Source organism: Bufo bufo, chromosome 10 (assembly GCF_905171765.1).
Source record: "Bufo bufo chromosome 10, aBufBuf1.1, whole genome shotgun sequence".
Taxonomy (NCBI): Eukaryota; Metazoa; Chordata; class Amphibia; order Anura; family Bufonidae; genus Bufo; species Bufo bufo.
Window position 1 is genome coordinate 34,621,824 of NC_053398.1, and position 14,592 is coordinate 34,636,415.

Here is a 14,592-nt window from a genome sequence, read left to right on the forward strand (position 1 = left end):
CACATTACATAAATATGTAACTGCCAAAAACCATAGGGATATTGGGTTGGAAACCTTTTAAGACTTCATCTGTCACTTCTAGATCTGGAAACCATCCCTTTAGTTTTAAAGAAGATCCATCACAAGGAAATTCAATGTTAAACCAGGCACAATGGGGGTCATTTACCCTTTTCATATGTACATTAATAATAATAAATAATAATAATAATTTACTAAGGTCCCTATGTGCGTTATTAGCACCAAAAAAGTCAAAAGACTTGTTTTTTCAGACTTTTTTATATGCCCATACAACGATATTTTGTTGCATGGGGATTTTTTAAGCTGTCCTCGTCACTTGCGGGCGTGGTGGGGACCCGGGGCTGGGAGATCAGAAGTAAAAGTTGGCAAAAAACTATTAGGCCTCTTTCAGACGGGCGTTGCGGGAAAATGTGCGGGTGCGTTACGGGAACACCCCTGATTTTTCCGCGCGAGTGCAAAACATTGTAATGCGTTTTGCACTCGCATGAGAAAAATCGCGTGTGTTTGGTACCCAAACTCGGACTTCTTCACAGAAGTTCGGGCTTGGGATCGGTGTTCTGTAGATTGTATTATTTTCCCTTGTAACATGGTTATAAGGGAAAATAATAGCATTCTGAATACAGAATGCATAGTAAAACAGCGCTGGAGGGGTTAAAAAAATAAAATAATTTAACTCACCTTAGTCCACTTGATCGCGTAGCCGGCATCTCCTTCTGTCTTCATCTTAGCTCTGTGGAGCAACAGGACCTGTGGTGACGTCACTCCGGTCATCACATGATCCATCACCATGGTAAAAGATCATGTGATGGATCATGTGATGACCGGAGTGACGTCACCACAGGTCCTATTGCTGCACAGAGATCAGATGAAGACATTTAAATTTTTATTTTTTAATCCCTCCAGCGATGTTTTACTAAGCATTCTGTATTCAGAATGCTATTATTTTCCCTTATAACAATGTTATAAGGGAAAATAATAATGATCGGATCTCCATCCCGATCATCTCCTAGCAACCGTGCGTGAAAATCGCACCGCATCCGCACTTGCTTGCAGATGCTTGCGATTTTCACGCAACCCCATTCATTTCTATGGGGCCTGCGTTAAGTGAAAAACGCACAAAGAGGAGCATGCTGCGATTTTCACGCAATGCACAAGTGATGCGTGAAAATCACCGCTCATGTGAACAGCCCCATAGAAATTAATGGGTCGGTATTCAGTGCGGGTGCAATGCGTTCACCTCCCGCATCGCATCCGCGCGGAATACTCGCTCGTGTGAAAGGGGCCTTACACTCACAGTTTTTAATTTCAGGTGCATGGACTACCGGAGGATGCACCTAATTTATGATGCGTTGTGCGTCTCATCATAAACTAGGCACATCCTCCGGCAGTACAGAAAGGAATCGAAGATCATTGTGGTGTTTGTAAATGACCCCAAATGTCATGCATGGGCTAGTTCAGCTGAATGTAATGATACATTTCACTTAGTGATCCATTGCTTCATACCAAGGTGGACTCTGCACCATTTTTCTTCCTGCTTCCTTTGTCAGCCCTTCCTTCTCCTTCTTGATTGACAGGGTCCTGGCAAGATGACTATGTAGTAACCTGGCCTGGTCAATCAGGAAGGAGAGGGAATTACTGGTAGAGAAAGCAGGAGCAGCAGGGGTGCACATAGCGGCTTGGGCTCGTCCTCAGTGCACTTAAGTGCTCATTTGCATATGATTAAAAGTTATTTTTTTCAGAATGAAAAAAGGATCACTGTAAAAGGTATTTTTAGGTTTAGCTGAGCTGGCCCTACAAGGCATTGCACCTGGTTTAAGAATTAATTTCTTATTATTTCTAATTACCCTACCATGATTAAAGCCTCTAGGCTAGCCATTTGAAAAAGCTGGACATCACCAATATACTAGAGTGAAACCTTTCTAAAGGGCCACCACTTTGAGAAGACAACCAGTTCAGTAAGACTACATTTCCTACGACAGGTTTTCAGTTCCATCATATCCTATCTATACATATTCTTTGAGAGGATGGAGTGAGCTCCTGAGGAACTGGTGCAGAGGATGGGAGTGGTAGTGGTCCTGATGAGATGTGTCATGGTGTACTCCATCAGGCCATTGCTCCCTGGGGTTCAGTGCAGCTAAAGTGTAGATTGTCGAATCAGACCAGAAGTAAACGTATAACAGTCTCTCTTTACTTAGAGCAAAATGTAACCTGTGGCACATCCAGCAGCAACAAATACAAAGTGCAGTTTCTCTAGCTCCAGATGTGGAGGTATGGTGGCTGGTTGGAGGGCACTACCAAGCACTTGTGGATTTAGGTGTCCACTGTAGTATAGGCTTAAGGTTAGTCTGGCCTAGTGATGGTTTAGGTAGGTGGTGGTGTCTGAGCTGTTGTCCCTTACTTTGCACTAGTGTCTGTAAGGGTGGGTTCAGATCAAGTCCGGTAAAAAAACATATAGGTTTTTGTGTGGATGCCAATGTATGGCATCAGTCTGAAGCATCCATTTAACGTATACGTTAAACAGATGGGGAAAAAAGTGATGTGAACCCACCCTAAAGCTATATTTTGCTGATCACTCTGCTGTCTCTCAAGTGTTTTCTTGAGGCAGGATTAAGTCCTTCTCAGGGGAGAAGAATATCTGGTACCTCAGTTTCCCTGTGGAATGTTGGTCTCACAGGGGAATAAGATACGGTTGCTGAAAGTGGAAGCTCTGTCATGTGCTTCCTCACGCCCCCCCTAATCAGAACAGGAATTGTCTATTTTCTCCTCTCTTTGTCCCATTAGACTAGAACTCACACTTCTGGCAGGAAGCAGGACCCGCCGACTCGTACCGAGGGGGAGGAACCGAGTGGTTAGCCCTGTTCCTGCCAACCATGACCCCCTCTGCTGGAATAACTAGTATAAACATAAAAATACAATACATTACATATGAAACATTAAACAACTGCAGACACCCCCAGGCCTGGCGTACTTCGGGACCACACCGCTAGAAGACCAGGTTCCAAATAAACCTCACTTGTCTAATGAGTATCCGCAGAGTGAACAGATGTAAGGGCATGTTGTGTCTATAACTAGACGTATGAACTAAATTAAAGAGGACATGTGACCTCTCCTGACATATATGGAACATCTATTCTTATGACTCTATTATGTGTCATTCCTTTAATATTTCTGCTAGAAGTTATAAATGAATTACCACCAGTTTGCAATGAAGGTCCAGATGGGTGTTACCAGTTGGCAGTGTGTCCCTGCATAGTTTGACACTATCAAATCAGTGCTACCATTGTCAGACTGTGCAGGGACACACACCCAACTGGTAACACCCATCTGGACCTTCATTTCCAGCTAGTAGTAATTCATTCATAACTTCTAGCAGGAATAATAAAGAAATGGCACATCATAGAGTCATAAGAATAGATGCTCCAGAATTGTTATTACATGGAGAATGTAAGTAGGTAATAAAAGAGGCAAGTCAGGAGAGGTGACAGGTCCTCTTTAACATGGTATATGAGTACTGTATGTTTGTCTCCTAGATGTGAATGAATGCCTGCAGAATACCACCCTTTGCTCCTCTGGCAGCTGCATCAATACTCTAGGGTCTTATATCTGCTCCTGTCCTGCTGGGTTTCTGTCCATCAATGGTGGTTGTACAGGTAACACCTTCTATTAGAACAGTTTACCTTGACCAAATCAATATCTGTGAAGGTGAAATATGGTAATATTTTGTCTCTCTATATGCTTCAGCAATTGAAGTGCAGACGGTTGGCTTTCTACAGGCAGTGCACAATTTTCCACAGATTAAGCCAACATACCCATCACCAATAAGCCTTGGCACACCTGTAATCACTGCCCCCCAGACTACCATAGCCACCACTATCCTAGCAGAGACCACCACCACAATGCCTACCTCAAAACCACAAGCTGCAACAGAAAATCTGGATCCTTTGCCGCCACCTCAACATCTCAAAACGGGTCATTCGCCATTAGCTCAAAAATCCTCAGGGATCTCTCATATGCCAATGCAAGAACATATAGTATTCCCGACTGGAGCTCCAACTACCCTGCAGACAAATCTACACTGCTGGCACAACAAAGAATTACAACAGACGGGAAGCTCATGGACCGAGGAAAAATGTATGGATTGCACTTGCCAGGTAGGTGCCACAGTTTGCAGATTTTGTCTTCTAGTGCAGTTCATAGAATTATGGTCTCAAATAATGTATGTTGCAGGAAGGTACCGTATCCTGTGAAAGAAGAATATGTAGCCCAAACTGCTCACATCCAGTCCTGCACCCAGACAGCTGCTGTCCGACATGTGATGGTGAGAAGACGTAGAGCTCATTAAAGTCAGATCTTTCCGATGTGCTCAGTAATTGATCCATGTTATAAGATTTTCTTTGTCTTGAGGCAGCTAGTATAAATTTGATTAAACCTTCTAAGACTTGGACTGTTGACCATCATACATGGAATTTTTGTGGTCTGTTACAGGGTGCTTCTTTGAAGGGTCCTCAAGAGCAGATGGAGAACTGTTCCCCAACTCCTCTGATAACTGTACAATATGTATTTGTTTGGTAAGTTATTGAGAAGAAAAGCGCCAACAAAAAGTGTTAAATGTTCTTTCCTGGACGCCCTACGGCACCACAACTTTCGTGACTGTGCTGCCTATGGACTACAGGAAATGGGAAATTTCAGGTAAATAAATGTTCATTTTCCTGGACATCCTACTGCAGCATAGTCACAAAAGTTGTGCTGCCTAGAGACTATAGGAAATGAAAACTTCAGGTAAATAAATTTTCGTTCTCTTCTTGATACTTTCATGCTTTTACTTACCTAACTTCTAATCTCCCTATCCATTTTACACTCTATAATTGACTTCATAAATGTCAATAGAAGGAAACCTTCAATCTATCATTAGACTACAAGTAGGTTTGGTTTCAGTACTATCTCTATACTGACAACACCCAGAGTTGGACAAGATTTGACAATATGTACACCTTTGGGGGCATTTTTTTTTAAATTACTGCATTGTACTCCTTTTGAGCTAAATAAATGGGGACATCCTAAAACATTTAATGTACCATAATGTGTGTAAACCTCAATCAATTGCCTACGTTCCCAGCTTCCCAAACCTACCCTGGAAGTTTCATGGATTTTGGCTACCCACAAGGCAAATGAGTGACATTAAGCTTGTTTTTTAGGGAGCTTAATGTGGCTTAACGTACAAAAAACAACTCAGATGTTCACCAATTTCCCCCAAACTTCCCATCCTACTAGATCCTCTCTATGCCAACATATTCTGAAGATTTGGGGTCATTTGATAAAACATACCAAAAGTTATTCACATGAAACTATTTTATTTCTTTTTGAAAACATTTAGCTTAATGTAAAAAGAGCTTAATGTACCATAATGTGCATAAACCTCAATCAATTGCCTTGAAACGTTGCACAACCTAAGATCTCAGCTTCCCAAACGTATCCTGGAAGTTTCATGGATTTTGGTTACCCACAAGGCAAATGAGTGACATTAAAGGGGTATTCCTATCTCAGACAATGGGAGCATATCACTAGAATATGCCCCCATTGTCTGATAGGCGAGGGTCCCACCACTGGGACCTGCACATACAACGAGAACGAAGCTTGTTTTTTAGGGAGCTTAATGTGGCTTAAAAAACAACTAAGATGTATAGGAGCACAGGCTGACACTGGGTATTAGAGCAACAGCTGAATAGTGATAGGCATGAGATCTTCAGTAGGAGAAACACCAGACTTGCTCCTGAGTTTCATTTTTAGTACCATGTACCTTCGGTAAACATCCAGGTTCTCTGGTCATCCTCCTCAATCAGCATGTGAGGCCTCCTGTAGGCTTCAGTGCTAGTCAAACTTTTCCTACACTTGAGCATTCCCATCCTCAGACCAAACCTGGAGAGAGATTGAACTAAGACCTGGAAAAAGATGGTAATCGCATAAATATATATTATAACTAGCCTTGGTAGCAGGGTGCACATGGGAAGGCTTACAACAATAGAAAACACTAAAAATCCCCAGCACACCTGCCAGCTGGCCTGCAACAAAACAAATTACCCTGTCTAACAGTATACATTAAAAGCTGAGGTTTTAGTTGCACAAACCTTTGGCCAAAAATATGTAGAAGCCACACTGCCACCATCAAGGCACCTAGGTAAAGTGTGGTCCTAGCTCTATTTATATGAGTCTCCAAATGGGAGCATATTGATTCAGTCAATAAATTAAATGCAGGTGTACCTGTAGGTAGCCTACTTCTCCTCACAAGGTGCAGGGACTTATTGGAGGCCCAGCAACCACAGATGCATGCTGGGATCCCCAATGCGTCACCTCATCCAAGATAGACTAAGACCTGAGCCAGAGCTATGGCTAATCCTGCGGCTACCTTTGTGAATAACCCTTTACATTTCTAATAGCCGCTGCACAAAAGGTACGGTTAGTAGGGGCTATGCGAGCCTAACGTCGATTAATAAGAGAACTTAGGTTGTGCAAATTTTGAAGGCAATTAATTGAGGTTTATGTACATTATGGTACATTAAGCTCTTTTTACATTGAAGGGATTCTGTCACCAGGATTAACGATATGGAGATATTTATATGTGCCCATTAGTCTTAATGCAGTGTTTCCAATCACCCCTTTGTTTATGACCTGTGTGCCTTATATTCCTATAAAAATCGATCTTATTCATGTCAATCACCTCTGTCAGGAGCCCAAGAGGTTGTCCCACGATCTCCTGGAGCCCAGCACCGCCCATCGATCCGGAGCCCAGCACCGCCTACTACTTTATATTCACTGCACTATCCTGACGTCATGTTATCTCTGCGCCGTAGTCTCGCGCAGGCGCAGTGGACATTGTAGTCTGCGCCCGTGCGGACTACTGGCATCGGCTTCCACTTGTCCACTGCGCATGCACTTGTCCACTGGGCACATATAAATATCTCCATATCGTTAATCCTGGTGACAGAATCCCTTTAAGCTGTTCACATTAAATGTTTTAGGATGGTAATAAAATAGTTTAATGTGAATAACTTTTGGTATGTTTTCTAAAATGACCCAAAGTCTTCAGAATATGTTGGGATAAAGAGAGTCTTGTAGTATAGGAAGTTTGGGGGAAATCGGTTAACATCGAAGTTGTTTTTTGTACGTTAAGCCACATTAAGGTTTGGGAAGCTGAGCTCTTAGGTTGTGCAAAGTTTCAAGGCAATTGATTGAGGTTTAGGCACAATATGGTACATTAAGCTCTTTTTACATTAAGCTAAATGTTTTTGAAAAGGAATTAAATAGTTTAATGTGAATAACTTTTGGTATGTTTTATCAAATGACCCAAAATCTTTAGAATATGTTGGCGTAGAGAGAATATAGTAGGATGGGAAGTTTAGGGGAAATTGGTGAACATCTGAGTTGTTTGTTGTACGTTAAGCCACATTAAGCTCCCCAAAAAACAAGCTTAATGTCACTCATTTGCCTTGTGGGTAGCCAAAATCCATGAAACTTCCAGGATAGGTTTAGGAAGCTGGGAACTTAGGTTGTGCAAAGTTTCAAGGCAATTTATTGAGGTTTAGGTGCATTATGGTACATTAAGCTACATTAAGCCATTTTCCATTATTTGTTTTAGGATGTCCCAATGAATGTTTTTTTTTTTATTGGTCTTTATTAGAAATGTGGAGCCCTTTTCTCTGTACATGGCTGAGTTTCTCTAGTAGCAGGATTAGTGTTGAGCGAACTTGTGGTTTCAAGTTCGGCATACAAGGTTCAGGTTATCTAAGAATTCCGTTATAGATTCCGCTACCACGGACCATAAGTTATGGTCCGTGGTAGCAGAATCCATAACGAAATTCTTATATAACCCGAACCCGAACTTTGTACGCCGAACTTGAAACAACAAGTTCACTCAACACTAGGCAGGATCTGAATTTTCTCTCTGCCCAGTCAGCCAGCTCACCTGACGGGCTCCTTATCTATGATCTCTGACCTCCTAAACACTCATTATAGCTCAGTTCTCATCTTACTGATAGTAGTGTGGCTTAAACAACTGTTTATGACCTTTTAGTAATTTAGAGATGATGTTTATTAGATGACCGCACAAGGTAAAAGTGAAAGTACAATACACACAGCTAGACAAACGGCTAACCCTTTGTGACAGAATGGCTCAATATTTTTAATGCCAATTGAAACAATTATTTTTAACCCAAAATGAGTCAAATGCAATCATTTAAATTAAAATGCCTCTGAAGGTGTACATAGCCTTTAAGGTCCTATATACACAGATGGTGGGCCCTCAGAATCATTGGGCCCAAGAGACTTCAGTCTAATGCTGATGACATACCTCATCCTGTAACATCCCTCCTGCAGTACATCAAGACACTCGTGATTGTCTGTCCGCTCTCTCTAACATCAAGTCCTCTCTCTATCTGAAACTGAATCTTTCAAAAACTGAACTACTGTTTTTTTCTCGTCTACTAACCTACCTAAACTTGATGTTTCCATCTCAGCGTGGCACTATCATAAGACCTAGGCAGCACACCTGCTGAATTCACTTTAAGCAAATCTTTCAATAACCCTCTACATTCAATCATTCGCCTGTTCATGCCGCCTACACCTCAAAAACATCTCTAGAATCCGTCCTTTTCCTTAACCCCTTCCCGACATCCAAGGTACATGTGTGGTCGATGTTGGGTCTTTAAAGATGGCGTCTACTGCGATCTGGGGCACTTTAGAAAATGAAAGGTGGAATCTGATTGGTTACTATAGGCAACTAAACCAGTTTTCCTTTACACCAGTTTCAATAAATCTTCCCCTAGATGTCTCCTGGTTAACGGAAATGTGTCACCAATAAAAAAAAAAATTCTGCCATTTAAAACCAGATAGTAACACATCTCCTTTTTTCCAAATTCTTTTTATTTTCTGATGGCAGATTTTTTATTCTATTTTCTGAACATGATTAAGGGGGCGGCCATCTTGCCTGGGCTGTTATTAACAGCATTTAGAAAGCATTAAGAAAATTTCTTTACAGCAGCCCCATGTTCCATAGACACAATGGTCAGGAGGGGACCTCAGTGACTTCTAAGGGAGAGTTTTCTAGGCATACACCTGTGACCTGTGCAGAGGTCATTGTACAAGGAAACAACAGATAAACTGTGACTAACACCTATTGTGAATGGTGGATCCTGTCTTATCTATACACAGAGGTGATATCAATACAGGCAGGATTACAATGACAGATGAGCAAGTAACTGCAGTAAAGTGATTTCTACAGACCAAGAAGTGACGTCTATTTTTTAGGCTTAGTGGCCAGTGCGAAAACTGCAGGAGTTTTTGCCTAAATATAGATATTGACATGGAAAATGAAAAATAACATCACCAAATATTCTTTAACAATATATTAAACATAAAAATGTGATTTAAACAATCACTCATTTCTCTGATGACACATTCTCTGTAATGACTGTTATTATTGCAGGCTGGAAATATCACCTGTATTCCTCCCGTGTGTCCACCTGTTTTATGCGCTGAGCCTTTCATGTCAGATTGCTGCTTGCAGTGCCCAGGTTTGTACCAGGTTGTATATAACAGTATAACTGGGAGGGTAAAAATCTGTACAGTCAGGGTTCATATGCATACGAAAAGAAACTATGACCTGTGGGAACTAATCATAAGCTGGCTGAACTTTACATGGGTTTTTTGACCCATTCCGTAGACTGTCCCTAATTTTCAGAAACAGTCCCCACAAATTTGGATTGTCATGGGCCAAATATGAGTGGGGCTTGTGTAAGCGCCACCCATACACGAGTGGTCTCCTGTTACGGGTTTTCCCATTTTGGGGCTTACATGTTACCTACATGTCCCAAATTTACCGACTGCTGATATTGCAACTGAACCTCATACACTTGAAAGGGGATTAGCTGTAATACCAGATACAGCCAATAGAAAAGAATGGCGCTGTTTCTGAAAAAAAAAAAAAACCTAGACCCTTATTTTTGAACTCGACAAGCCCTTTACAGGGGTTGTCCCATGAAAACAACTTATTCCATGTACACAGGATAGGGCATAAGTGTCTAATTAGTGGGGTTCTGATCACTGGGGCCCCCACAATCACTACTACAGGAGTCTGTTTCCTGTTTGAATGGAGCGCAGCCATGCAGGTGCTGTGACACCAATTGTTTTATGTAATGTTATTTGTATTTTATATTGTGATGTAATGTACAGTATATCAGCAATGATAAGAAATGGTTTGTATTAGGAATGGAACTTAACATTCCATTCCTCCCCTCTTGGTTGGCTGGTCCAACCTTCTGCCAGAAGGGGGAGCTCTAGAGAGTTCCAGAGAGAGCTAGCTCGGCTAGTGAGGAGTGAGGAAGCATGAACATCTGCTCCTGCTCCATGGTTCTTGAGGGCCACAGAATCAGCTTAACTATTAGGAACACTGCTCCAGTGAGACTAAAGACAAAGGACCATGGAAATTCTTCACAGCTACATTCAGTGGGGTGACCAGAAACTATAGCTTTACTGATCCTGCTGCAAGTGAGGAACAACACATTAAGACACCCATCACCATAGCACAGCTCGGGCATACTCAAAAGCCACAGATGCCAGTTTATAGCTGTAGTAAAGGGAAATCAGGAGAGGGAGAAGAGTACCCTACAGTTCTATTATCTACCATCTTGCCTACCACCATATCTCATCAGTTGGGGATAGAGATATTGCACCTGGTACAGATGAAAGCTGTACTGTAATTCACCCTTTGCACTTAGTAAAGAAAAAAAACCTTGTTGTTCTTCTACATCTACCTGATTCTTTCACACAACCTTTTCACTGCACCAAAGCCCAGGGGTGACAGCCTGAGGGAGTATACCATGACACAACATCTCATCAGGGCCACTACCACTCCCATTCTCTGCACTGGCTGCTCAGTGGCTTGCTGCACATGCCATTCAACTCTATGGAGCTGGTGGAGCTAGCCAAGTACAACCGCCAAGCTAAAGCTGAATGGATGCATGCACATGTGTGTTTGCTGCTCCATTTAAATGAGAACCATGGGCCCCCATTCAAATGATCAGCAGGGAGCCCGGCAGTCATTCCCCACGGAGCAGGCAGTTATCCCCTCTCCTGTGTATAGGGGATAAGTTGTCATAGGACAACCCCTTTAAACATAAGACAATCTGAACACTGTTAGAGTCCTTCTATCTTATACAGTGACCACTGTCTTGCATACTGTACTTTGTAGATGGGTGTGAATTCCAAGGAAACTTTTATCCGCACGGTGCCAAGTTTAGCCGGGATGAGAATGGATGCACCTCCTGTGTGTGCCAGGTCTGTACAAACACTATTCTTTTTCCTATGTGCATATTCTTCATTGTAAATATTGCCTAATGTCTTTTATTACATCTATTTTTCTTTAGAATGGAGCAGTAGAGTGCTCATTTGTCCCGTGTCCCAGCTTAGAATGCCCGAGAGAGGATTGGGTGCTGGAGGCTGGAGAGTGCTGCTTCAAATGCCAGGAGCTGCTACAACACACAGGTATGGGGCATTCAGGAGAGAAAGGAGGGAGAAGCCGCAGAAGGAGGACCCCAAGATATCTCAGTTTTGTTAGCAATACATATTTGTGGCTCATAATAGGCCCTCAGGATAGGCCATCACTATCCAATTGATGGAGGCTCCAAAACCCCATGCCCCACTGTTCTGCATTAGCTCCGCCACTGGAAGTCATTGCCTAGACTACTCGGCTCCGTTCATTGTGCAGTGGCTGGAGCTGGTTAATGCAGTGGTGCTCCGTTCACTTCAATGATGGCAGCGATGTAGTAACCAGCTGTGTCCACTGTGCAACAAAGATGTGTAGTCCGATGCTGGGGCTACTGCAGAACAGCTGATCGTCAGGGGTGTGGAGTGTCAAACCCCTACCAATCTGATTGTAAAGCCCTATCCTGACGAAAGTCCATCACTTGTAAAAGAGTGGATATCTCCTTTAAAGTCTATACTGCACTTAGGACCTTTTGTACAGTGTATAGGAATGCTTATTGTGTAACTCCACCGCTGTATCTATAGGATGCCCATTTGATGATAATGGAATTGAGATTCCTATCGGGCAGATCTGGTCCCCTGGAGATCCCTGTTCCATCTGCATTTGCCAGGTAAGTTCAAACACCGTCTTGTGGGCAGCACAGTGGTTTAATAATCAGCATGGTTGCCCTTTAGTGCTTTGGCTCTTGAAGGAAACATCTACATGGAGTTTATACAATACATTTGGAAAGACTCTTCCACGTTTTCACATTTTGTTATGTTGCAGTCTTGAACTGAATTAAAATCCCATTTAGAAAACATTGCTAATTTATTAAAAAGGAAAAACTAAAATCTCGCATTAACATAAGTGTTCAGACCCTTCATTCAGGACTTGAAGCATCTTTGTTGGTGATTACAGTCTTCAGTCTTATTGAGGATGATGCCACAAGGTTTTCACACCTGGATTTGGAGATTTTCTGCCATTCTTCTCTGTAGATCCTTTGTAGATCAAGCTCTGTCAGGCTTAATGAGGACTGGACAGCCATTTTTAGATGTTCAATTGGGTTAAAGTCAGGGCTCTGGCGGGGCCACTCAAGGACATTCACAGTTGTCCCCAAGCTACTCCTGTGTTGTCTTGGCTGTGTGCTTAGGGTCATTGTCTTGTTGGAAGGTGAACCATCGGCCCAGTCTGAGGTCCAGAGCAATCTGGATCAGGTTTTCATGAAGAATATCTCTTTGCTTTGCTCCATTCAGATTTCTCTCAACTCTGACCAGTCTCCTTGTCCTTGCCTCTGAAAAATACCCTTACAGTATGATGCTGTCATCACCATACTTCACTGTAATGTTAATACTGGGCAGGTGACAAGCAGTGCCTGGTTTCCTCCAGACATGACGTTTAAAATTGAGGCCAAAAAGTTCAGTCTTGTTCCATCAGACTAGAGAATCTTATTTTTCACCTTTAGGTAGTTTTTTATTGTGCAAACTTTCATGTGTCTTTTACTGAGAAGAGGCTTTTTTTTCTGGCCAATCTGCAATAAAGCCCAGATTGGTGGAATGCTGCAGTGATGGTTGACCTTCATCTTGATCTGCACACAGGATCTTTGGAGCTCAGCCAGAGTGACCATTAGGTTTTCAGTGACCTCTCTTACCAAGGCCCTTCTTCCCCAAATACTTAGTTTAGAGGGACGGCCAGCTCTAGGAAGAGTCCTGTTTGTTCTTGAGAACTTTCAGTGCAGCAGAAATGTTTTTGTACCCTCCTCTAGATCTGTCCTCCACACAATCCTGTCCTCCTCATGGCTTGGTTTTTTGCTTTGATATGCATTCTCAGCTGTGAGACCTTATGTAGATGGGGCTGTGTCTTTCCAAATCATGTCCGCTCAACTGAATTTACCACAGGTGGACTCAAATGAAGGTGTAGAAACATCTCAAAGATGATCATGAGAAATGGGTGGCCCCCAGAGCTAAATTTCAAGTGTCATAACATAGCCTCTAAATTCTTACTGTACGTCCATGCAAAATGTAAGTTTTTAATTTCTAACCAATTCACAAAAAATTCAAAAATTCTGTTTTCGCTTTCTCATTATGGGTATTGAGTGTCGGAAAATGTGATTTTTTTATTTTTCTTTACATATTTTTTTTATTATAGCACAAGACTGCAACATAAGAAAAAGTGAAAGGGTCTGAAGACTTTCTGCTTGCACTGTATGTTCTCTTTGGCCACTTTCAGATGAGCGTGTGTCACGCTCCGGACTCGCAACACAGCACCCGTCCTGAACTTGCAGCACTGCCAGGATCACATAGCATTATATTTATTTATGATGCCATGTAACCCTTACAGCTCTGGAATGTATTGGATAACACTGACATAATGCTGTCAGTGTTATCCAATACATTCCAGAACTGCCAAGGTTACATAGCATCATAAATCAATATAATGCTATCTTACCCTGGCAGTGCTGGAAGTTCAGGATGGGTGCTGTGCTGAGAGTCCGGAGCGTGACACTCGCTCGTCTGAAAGCGTCCTTAGCCTGGATTTCTTCCTAGTTCTCCTAGTTCATTCCACACTCCAAAACCGTACTGACACCTTGATTGGTTTCCTATAAAATTTGCCCCATTTTGTGTTTGAGATAGGGAAATTAAGTTGTGATGACAATCTCTGTACAGCTCTACAAAATATGTTGGCGCTAAACAAGCAACCGCTATAAATGAATTAATCTGATAGTGGTATGTTACAGTATTACTGCTGTTTCATTTCTCATTTATTGTTTTTATGCAATGATCTTGGAGAAGAATGTCCACCACATACAGTCATTTCTGTTTTGCTTGGATCTAGGCAGACGGCTCCATTGTGTGCAAGAAGACAGATTGTGTGGAAACATGTCCTCACCCTATCATGGTACCAGGACAGTGCTGCCCTGACTGTTCAGCAGGTAACATGCATAATTTCTTGGTGTCCAATAAAGCACCTAAAGAGTAATGGCAATCTGTTGCCCAGGAACAATGCAGCTGTATGAGGATGAGTGATCACAGTAGTCATACTGTGGAGCTGATCGCTGCATG

General features: G+C 42.3%; 1 protein-coding gene across 3 annotated transcripts in view; it reads left to right on the top strand.

The window, feature by feature from the left end:
* The window catches only part of VWCE (von Willebrand factor C and EGF domains), an 88,223-nt gene that overhangs the window by 64,908 nt on the left and 8,723 nt on the right, over positions 1 to 14,592 (top strand). For all 3 annotated transcript variants that reach the window (XM_040410485.1, XM_040410484.1, XM_040410486.1), the window contains 9 exons: positions 3,549 to 3,668; positions 3,760 to 4,169; positions 4,246 to 4,336; positions 4,504 to 4,586; positions 9,497 to 9,584; positions 11,261 to 11,346; positions 11,436 to 11,553; positions 12,079 to 12,164; positions 14,366 to 14,462. In XM_040410485.1, the coding sequence (XP_040266419.1) occupies positions 3,549 to 3,668; positions 3,760 to 4,169; positions 4,246 to 4,336; positions 4,504 to 4,586; positions 9,497 to 9,584; positions 11,261 to 11,346; positions 11,436 to 11,553; positions 12,079 to 12,164; positions 14,366 to 14,462 (1,179 nt within the window). The remainder of the gene's footprint in view (positions 1 to 3,548; positions 3,669 to 3,759; positions 4,170 to 4,245; positions 4,337 to 4,503; positions 4,587 to 9,496; positions 9,585 to 11,260; positions 11,347 to 11,435; positions 11,554 to 12,078; positions 12,165 to 14,365; positions 14,463 to 14,592) is intronic.